Genomic DNA, 9354 nt, shown 5'->3' with positions numbered 1-9354 from the left:
GCACCCCCGCCGCCCGCCCCCCTCTACCTCCTGGCCCTGACCCTGCTCCTTTGGGGCCGGGGGGGGGCGGCGGGGCCCTCCCGCACCGTCTATACCAACCACTGGGCCGTCCGCGTGCGGGGGGGCCCGGCCGAGGCCGCCCGCCTGGCAGCCGCCTATGGGTACATCAGCTTAGGGCAGGTAAGGGGGTGCGGGGGGGTGCGGAGGGGCCGTACGGGGCCGCTGGGGTTCGCGCGTGGGGCTGCGGGGCCGGGAAGTTGCACGGGTGGATCGGGGAAACTTTGGACTCTCCGCCGGGGTTGATCGGAGGTGTCGGGAACGCGGGGAGCGGGCGGTCCACCCCCGGTCCGAGCGCGCTGCGGGCGCCGGGGGGGTCCCGGCACAGTAGCCCCCCCGGGTTTGGGGGTTCCGCCCCTTCCCCCTGCGGGAGCCGCGTCCCAACGATTGATTGCAGCTCTGCTTTCTGCCCTAACCCTGCGGAGTGCAATTCGGATGTTGCATCATCAACAAACCCGTCCCGCGCCCGTGTCCCGCAGCTGTCGGGCGGCAGCGTCCCTCCATCCCATCCCGTGCCCCTCTACCGCGTGTCCCCCACCTGCGGCGCCGCGCTCTGCCCTCCCCGCCCGTCCTGCCCCATCCCGACCTCCACCGCGGGGCTGGGAGCGCGCCCTTCTGCTGGTTCTCCTCATTCAGCCCAGCGTCTCCATTAAACGTCCCACTTTGCAGCAGTCGTGCTCCTGCTTTGGGGTTTTGCTGTGCCTTATATCGGCTGCCCTGCGCACTGATCCCTCTCCATCCCATGTATCTGTCCATCCCATCCATCCATCCATCCATCCATCCATCCATCCATCCATCCATCATTTCCATCTGTCTGTCCCATCCATCTATCTGTCCCGTCCATCCCTCCCTCTCCCCAGAGCCCTCCCAGTACAGCCGGCAGCAGGCTGCAGACCAAGGGAAATATTTCTGTGCTTGCATCAGGGCGTTCCTGCCTCTCCTCCGGCGCGTGCACCTCAGCAGTGCTCCGGCTGCTCCGGGCTGTCCCCAGCCCCAGGGCTCACCCATGGGGGAGATCACCCAGGGCTGAACCCCGTGCATCCACATCCCCCTTTGTGCACATGTCCCTGGGGCTCATGGGGACGGGGGGAGGAGAAACGGTGGCACGAAGATTTGGGACCTCTGTGCGTGTCCCTGCTCTGGCACAGGGACCTGCAGTGTTTCCCTCCTTCAGCTTCTGGGACCTCAGATATAGGGACCCCACTGGGACCTTGGATACAGGGACCCCAGTGCCACCACGGGAGCTGCCCTCCCTGCCTCTCCGCTCATGGCATTTGGGAGAAAAGGGGATGGGAAGTAGAACAGCGGCAGCCAAACCTGTGTGATTGTATCGCTGCTTAACATTAAGTATGGTATTTGTAGAGCGATTCCCATTGGAACTGGGATGTGTGAGCTTGTCTGGAGGCAGAAGGCATCAGCTGGCCTCTTGCACTGTTGTGTTTCTCTTTGGGACTCTGCTGCCCTTGGGGTTTCCAGCACCCCCTTTGCTGTGCCTGCGGGGTTTCAGCCCTATTGACACCATCCATGGGAATAAACCTAAGAGCTCCCCCACAGCTCCCACCTGTGGGGCTCCCACCATCCCCAGTGAGCGGAGCAAGAGCTCCTGCCATGTCCTCTCTGATCCCACAGAGGGGAGAGCAAATACTCTTCCATCAATTTGTATTGTTTTTTGGTTGGAAATCCCATTTTTGAGTTCTTCTCCTTGGGTTTAAAGTTAGGTTCAAAGGGTCCCTTGATGCAAGGTCCCGCTCAGAGCAGGGCCGGCTCTCAGTTAAACCCAACCTGACGTGGTGTCCTTATTTTCCCTTCAGTAATCCTGTGGGAATGAAGAACTCTGGTTTATAACCCCCTTGCCCATCTCGCTGCATCTCCGCAGGTTGTTGGGATGAATGAGTGTTGCCCATGCTTCTGCGCTGCGAAGAGAGGGTCCATGTAGAGCCATAGAATCGTTGAGTTGGAAGGGACTCTTAAAGGCCATCTGGTCCAACTCCCCTGCACTGAACAGGGGCACCTACAGCTGATCAGGTGCTCAGAGCCCAGAGCACATCATCACTGGCTGCGAGACGAGGGGTCTGGGGACAGCGCAGCCCCCTGTGCCCTGGGGTCGGCATTTTCCTACAGACAGTGGGCAACCCTCACCTTTGTAAAAACCAATCTCTCTTTTTCCCAGATCGGCAGCTTGGAAAACTACTACCACTTCCACCACAGCAAAACGTTCAAGCGCTCGACGCTGAGCAGCCGGGGACCGCACACCTTCCTCCGCATGGACCCCAAGGTATGGGGCTGTACCCCCAAACCCCACAGCCGGGATCTGCAGCACTGCGCGATGACAGCGCTGTCCTCGAGACGCAGCCCCGTGCATGCACGCGGTGACTCACTGGGCACAGGGATGTTTATTGGTGATGAAAAACACTTAAAGTGACTAAATGCTAACATCTGCCTGAAGGATGGGGGGGAAAGCAAAGGGAGGAAAAAGCCTTCCAGGATCGCGAGGCTGCTGCACGCTCGGGTGTTGATCCAGTTGCCACAACATTTGCTGTCTCGGTGGTTGCTATGTGTGAAATCGTTGGCAATCGGCGTGCATTGCTTTTTCCTAGAGCAAACACCCAAAGGGATTTGGGTTGCAGCTGAGTTGACAAAAGCAATGGGGGACCAGGAGGATGCAGAACGAGTGAGCCCGGGCGGTGTCGAGGGCTGCAGCTCTGTGATATGTTATTCTGGCAGAGCAATCCTCAGCGCTAGTGCCTGGAGATGTGCAGAGTGCTGGAGTGGTGGCAGAGCTGCTCAGGAAACATCCAAACAAATGATGGATTCCCATCTGCGATGGAAATAACTCCATCTCAATGAGTCTGGTGCCAATGGATGGGGCCGAGTCAATATGCTTTCGGTCTGTGAGCGTGTGCCTTGCATCGCTCTGCATGTCAGAGCTCTGAGGTCCTGTTGTTGGCTCTTGCCCTGAGTTTAGAACCTCTTGGAGAATGTTGTCCCTCTTTCCCATGTTTCCAGCTCGTTTCAGAGGTGTCTGGGCATTTGAGCGTGCACAGCGTAATAAAAAAATCCCTGCGAGGCACAAGGAGACGCGACATCGCGGGCTGGGAAACAAACATTGCACAAACCCTGAAGAAGCAGCACATTCAATCAATTGCAGATGTTCCACATCTCGTGTCTTCCAGGGGGCTATTGTTCCAGCCTGGGGATTTATTGGCTGGTTCCGAGGTCCCCTCAGGCGCTGGCAATAGGGTGGTGGTAGAATGTGCAAGAAGCGTCCTAGGGACATGCCAAATCGCACTCCTGCCCCCAGAGACCCCTTTGGGGTCCTGGCTGCTCCCTGTGGGGCTAACATCCACCAAATGGCCCTGTATCACTCAGTGGAGACCCCGGAGCTTGGGAGAGCACAGGAGCTGCCCCTCTGCTAACAGCCCCGGGATCCTAGCGCAGGGCTCTGTTGTAACAGTGTTTCTCGTAGCAAAACCCCATTCTTTTCTTTCTTAATATAATTTCCAGGAAGCCTTTGCCCCCTGTGAAGGGTGATGGGAGCTGTCAGGAATGTCACAAGCTGAGGGCTGCCCCGGGCTCCTTCCCATCCTCACACAGGAGCAGTGCTGGGAAGGGGGTGGGCAAGGAGCCCCTCAGCCGGGGAGTGCTGCTTTGGGGAGAAAAGTCACCTAATTGGGCAATTTCCTCTATTTAATGTAGTTTTTTCAACCAGACCATGAAGCTGCATTTTGTTTTTCCTTCCAACGCTTAAATCCATCGCTGCACAAATGAAACAGCTTGCTATCAGCAGGCAAGGCGCCACGGAACCATATTTTCCTATGAAATATGTTTTTGTTTGTTTCAACAGTTATTTTATTTTATTTCCTCTCCCCCCCCCCCCTTTGGAAATATACAGGTTTAAAAATGCAGCTCCAGGCTGGGAGCTGCTGGGCGCGATGCTCACCGTTCTGCCTCCATCTCTGTAAATCAGAGCCATAAAGCCATAAACCAAGCGCGGAGCGCTCGCTTCGGCTGGCAGCTCCCACATAAACGAGCCAAACAAAACCTTGCCATTTGGATTTGTATTCATTTTTTTGGTAGAAAAGCCCCTGTCTAAAGATCAGAGCCGCGGCCACGCGGAGGTCAGGGCTGCCAGAGCCCCGAGATGTGGGGATGGAAGGTTGGGGAGCTCTGTGCCCAGCTCCAGCACAGTGAGCGTGGGGGGGTAAATGTGTGTGGGTACGTGGCGTTGTTGATGAACCTTCAGTGTTTGGGGCTGCACAAAGCCAGGGGTGTCCGGGTGCGTGCTGGGGGGGCTGCAGGATGGGGACCCACCAGAAATGGGCACTGGGAAGTGAGGGGAGGGAACGGCAGCGCCTTGGCATCGTGTGGAGGTTTACACACACCTCCAGTAAGGAAGTGCCTGACTTTAATATAAGTAAATAGAATCGTTAAGGTTGGAAAGGACCTCCAAGATCCCCAAGCCCACCCCATCCTGCCCCCTGCCCACATCCCTCCGTGCCACATCCCCGCGGTTCTGGAGCACCCCCAGGGAATGTGGCCCCCCCACCCCCGGGCAGCCTGTGCCGGTGCAGCACTGCTCTTTCTAAGAAACGTTTCCTAATATCCACCCTGACCCTCTCCTGGGTGAACACTGTTTATCTCCAAGATCTACTCTGCAACGAATGAATGAAACGTATGGAACTCATGAAAGCTTTCAGCAGGCGATTCCTGGCCGTCTGCCTGTCCATCCTGCCCCTCTCCCCATGGATGAAGTTGGCTGGGGGCTGGGGGCACGTCCCCCCACAGCCCTTTGCCCAGCAGTTCTCTGTGCCCGCAGGTGGAGTGGCTGCAGCAGCAGGAGGTGCGGCGGAGGGTGAAGAGGCACGTCCACGGCAATCCCCCCACCCTGCCCTTCAATGACCCGGTGTGGCCCAACATGTGGTACCTGGTGTGTATTGCCTCCATGCAAAACGAGCTTCACATTCAGATCATTTATTTTTTGCACAAAGGGGTTTGGTTGGAAGCATTTCAGCAGCTCCTTTGCTGCGCTGTGTGCGTGGACACTGGTGCATCACAGCTGCAGTGCCGGCGCATCTTCGCCCATCAAAGAGCTGCTACCATCTATTTGCAATATCATTTTTCCTCCTGCCTGGCTCATCGATCCGTGTTTGACAAGGAAATTTGTTTGAAATTAAGTGCAGAGAGGAAATGGGTGCTTCTAAAGCCAAGAGCCCGCAGCGTGCGGAGTGGTGGAGGGAAGGAATGATGGGGAGAGGGTGCTCCTGGGCTGACTGCTGCCGGGGACCTCGGTCGGTGTGGTGTGGTTGGAGCAGATCTATGAGTTACTGGGAGGTGTTGGAATGTAGATGTGCTCTGGGGTTAATAAATGAGCTCCCTGCTGCTGTGGAGGGGCTGAAGCCCAGGCTGTGGGGTCGCAGCCCCACTGCAGGCTGTGCTCTGCCATTGCTACCCCTGTAGCACTGCGGGGACAGGAACAGCCGCTGCCGCTCGGAGATGAACGTGGTCGCCGCCTGGCAGAGGGGCTACACCGGCAGGAACGTGGTGGTCACCATCCTCGATGACGGGATAGAGAGGAACCACCCCGACCTGCTGCAGAACTACGTGAGTGGAGCACCTGGGGCTGAGCAGGGGGTTTGTTTCTGCAGAATTGTGGGGAATAAGCACAGCTTGAGGCTGCACAGCAAGAGGTCAAAGGAAGAGAGTGTTTTAGGAAGGGTCTGGGCTGCTGTGCCATGGCAATAAGTGGAACCTAACGGTAGAAAACCCATTTCAGGACCCTCTTGCGAGCTACGATGTCAACGGGAATGACCATGACCCAACGCCGCGCTACGATGCCAGCAATGAGAATAAGTATGTGGTCCTAACTGCAAACCTGCTGAGCCCCTGACCCATTGCATCCCATCCCGTCATCCCGTCCCTTCAGAGAATGCTGCTTTGGGGGCTTTACACAGAACCTGCTCACGGTGCTTTCTCCCTGCAGGCATGGCACGCGCTGCGCGGGGGAGGTGGCAGCTGCAGCCAACAACTCGTACTGCATTGTGGGCATCGCCTACAACGCACGCATCGGAGGTGAGGCCAGCACCGCCCACAGCCCCCTGCCCTTCCTACTCCCCCCGCGGGCCATGGTGGGGTTGGTGGGCTCCTGGGGTGGGCAGAGAGATGTTGTTCCCCCACGTATTGCTGGGAACGTGGCACCAGTGTGGCTCAATGTGGCTCATCTGCCATTTAGGCAGATCCCAATGTGGAGAGCAGGGAGCTCGGGTTGGGGCTTGTGGGAGGATGGGGGTCCCCAGCCCTATGCAGGTGATCCCAGGGTGTGGGGAATGTTGGCTCTGTGTGTTTTGGGGTGGAAACTGCTTGGATTGCATCCGTGTCATGAGCCCATGCGTGTGCGTGGATGGTGGTGGCTTTGCCCTAAAGTCCTGGGGAGTCGGTCTGTATGGGGCATGCATTTGGTTGGGCTGGTGGCAATGAGTTAGCTCCAGGAATCGCTTATTTGTGAGGTTGATGTCTGCCAGTGAGCTGCTCGGGAGGGGTCTGGGGGATCTCAAAACGTCCTTACGGGGAAAATAAGTGGTTGTGCACGTGGGGGTGGGAGTGCATTGTGCGGCTGCCGGGAATGTGAGTGGTGAGCCTGGAGCTGGGTGTGCGCTCGGTGGGTGCCTCAGCAGAGGTGGGGCTTTGCCAAAGGGTCTGTGAGCCCTTGTGCCACCCCAGGCACTGGGAGTAGTCCCAAGTGCTTGGTATCTGGTTCTTTGCATCCCAGCGATGCTCCATGCCGCTTCCATTGGGTCGCGTCCTTCCATGCGTGGCTGGCAGTGGGGACCTGTTGGTGGAGAAAGCCCCAGTGGAAGATGTTGTCCTAGGGAGAGTGAACGGGGGGGCTGGCAAAGGCTGTGTCGTGGCCCCCGTTCCCAACCTTCCCCATCCCCAGCCTCCCCGTCCCATCCTGCCTGCGTGATGCCTTCTGCTTGTTGTTCAGCCTGGTTGTTCAGGCTCTGGCTCTGCTCTGCTCAGTGGGATTTAAGGTTTGGCACCCTGCAGGATCAGGTCCTGGTGTCTGTATTTCCCCAGTAAGGGCTATGAAGATGAGCATTGCTTGCTGCCTTTATTATGGGTTCTGTTTTAATTTGCTTCCTTTAATGAGCGCCTTGACCTGTGCGTGTGCTGGGGATGGTTAGCAAAGCAGGCAACCTGGCAAAGCCAAGAAACCCAAGCTCCAGCCCTGTCACCTTTGCATTTGAGAAAGAAAACACTGCAGCTTCAGTGAGTGTGACTTTAGATGGATGACTCAAATAAAGCCGTGATGAATGAGCACGACTTGCTGGGGAAGCCCATTTGTCACGCTCAGGGAGCTCCCACCTAATTGGACTCGCTGCTCTCCATCGCTCATGGATCGCTTTTTATTTGCTGAGGGCAGAACATTGCCATGAGCAAGGAGGGCTCCCGCTGCACATCCTCTCTTCTTTCTTGCAGCGCTCACTTGGGAGGTAGCTTCCCTTCGTGTTTCCTGGGACAGGGAGCTTGGGGCACGGCTTTCTGCATTTCTAAGCTCGTGTTTGGCTGATGTGGGACAGAGTCAGAGAAACGCAATTGAGCTGAGTGTTGTCCGGAGGACAGCTGCAGTGTAATTCCATCTGCCCGCAGTTGTTTTCTTTTAAGAGATGCACATGTGGAAGGGGAAATGCGTCGGTGTAAACTGGAGTCTCCCTGGCTGGATGCTGGGCATCGCTCCGGGCTCTCCCTACAAAGCACCAGTGCTTGCGTCCGCCAGCGCCTTCTGCTCCGCTTGTCCCAGTCTCAGTCCATGTCTCCGTGGGGATGCCATGCAACCCTAGCCTTGGGTCACTGCTGCTCCTGGGGCTGTCCCCATCCTGGCACTGTAGGCACTGGTTGGGCAGCGATGTGACACGGAGATGAGCACTGCTGTCTCCATACACGGGGGTCCCGTTGTCCTGCGGCACTGCCCACCGCCCGTGTGTGCCCAAAGCCAATGGGGCCACGAGCACTGGGGAAACGCTGCGGTCATCCAGGTGGGGTTGTTGGATTAGATGGGGAAACCAAGGCTTTAGGGTGGGGAAATTAGGGTTTTAGGATGGGAATATCAATGATGGGAGCGCAGCTCCCTCCTAGCAGCTCAGTCCTGCTGGAGCTGATTTTAAACCCTCGCCCAAAACCTCACTGTTTGCAACAAAGCAGCACAGGGAGCAAGAGCAGAGCTCCCTGTGTGCCCTCCCAGCCCCTGGCTGTGGGGCTCGCCGGCGCTGCTGTGGGTTGCAGCTATTGGAGGCATGCCGAGCCTCGCGGTTTCCGCCACCGCTAACAAAGGCCTTTGATTGCAATCCTTGCACTTTCATAAAAGCCATTAAGCCCTAATGTCTGATGTTTTTGTGCTTTTAGGCATTCGTATGTTAGATGGAGATGTAACAGATGTTGTTGAAGCGAAGTCGCTTGGCATCAGACCCGATTACATTGACATTTACAGCGCGAGCTGGGGGCCAGATGATGATGGGAAGACAGTTGATGGACCCGGCCTATTGGCCAAGCAGGCTTTTGAGCATGGCATTAAAAAGGTGTGGACCGCGCAGCGCCCGGCGCTGGCACTCCTCCCCTGCCCCGCGGGACCCCTGCTCAGCCCCCGCCTCCCATCCCTGAGCTCCGAGGGTTTGGTGATGGGGGACCCCTCGAGTGGCAAAGCCCTGGTGCTTTTATATTAAAAAGGAAAGGGCAAATATTGGCTCAAAGCACTGGGAAAAGCCCTTCTGCGGCCCCTCGGTGGGTAAGTGATGCTCCCCCCGCGTTTTTGGGCAGCTTGGGGTTGGGTTTGGCTGCCCCGAGACCATTCCCCTCCTCTCCTCTCTGCTCTCAGCTCTGCTGCCCTTGTGTTATCTATAAATAGGGTGGAGTGTTTTCCCACTATTTACTTGATTTCCTGCCGGGGCGGTCAGGCTGAAGAGGAATTCATTGATGTTGCTGGGAGTTCACGCCGTGTAAATACAGGGAACAGGCCGCCCTTCACAGAGCTTTTTTCCATGCAGAAGTGAGCGGGCAGCAGTGGGGTCCCTGCCTGGCACGGACCCGTCGTTTCGGGAAGAGTTCTCCATATCTCTGCTTTTGTTTGAAGGCAGGAGCTGCAGCTGAGCTCAGGGCAGTTGGACAAGGGAGGGGGTTTGGATGAAGATGGGTCCTGCACCCCTGGGTGCCCTTTTCCCCCTTCCCTTTTCCCCCTTCCCTTTTCCCCCTTCCCTTTTCCCCCTTCCCTTTTCCCCCTTCCCTTTTCCCCCTTCCCTTTTCCCC

The 9354-nt window shown here is 57.2% G+C and overlaps 1 protein-coding gene across 1 annotated transcript in view; it reads left to right on the top strand.

The window, feature by feature from the left end:
• The window catches only part of PCSK6 (proprotein convertase subtilisin/kexin type 6), a gene marked incomplete at its 5' end in the record, with an annotated part of 23408 nt that continues 14054 nt past the window's right edge, over window positions 1–9354 (top strand). Inside the window, 7 exons of the mRNA XM_021407526.1 lie at window positions 1–180; window positions 2228–2332; window positions 4874–4984; window positions 5515–5658; window positions 5831–5907; window positions 6038–6126; window positions 8458–8630. Of these exons, the coding sequence (XP_021263201.1) occupies window positions 1–180; window positions 2228–2332; window positions 4874–4984; window positions 5515–5658; window positions 5831–5907; window positions 6038–6126; window positions 8458–8630 (879 nt within the window). The remainder of the gene's footprint in view (window positions 181–2227; window positions 2333–4873; window positions 4985–5514; window positions 5659–5830; window positions 5908–6037; window positions 6127–8457; window positions 8631–9354) is intronic.

The sequence above is a fragment of the Numida meleagris genome, chromosome 9 (assembly GCF_002078875.1).
Source record: "Numida meleagris isolate 19003 breed g44 Domestic line chromosome 9, NumMel1.0, whole genome shotgun sequence".
Taxonomy (NCBI): domain Eukaryota; kingdom Metazoa; phylum Chordata; class Aves; order Galliformes; family Numididae; genus Numida; species Numida meleagris.
This window is presented reverse-complemented; position numbering and strand designations above follow the sequence as displayed.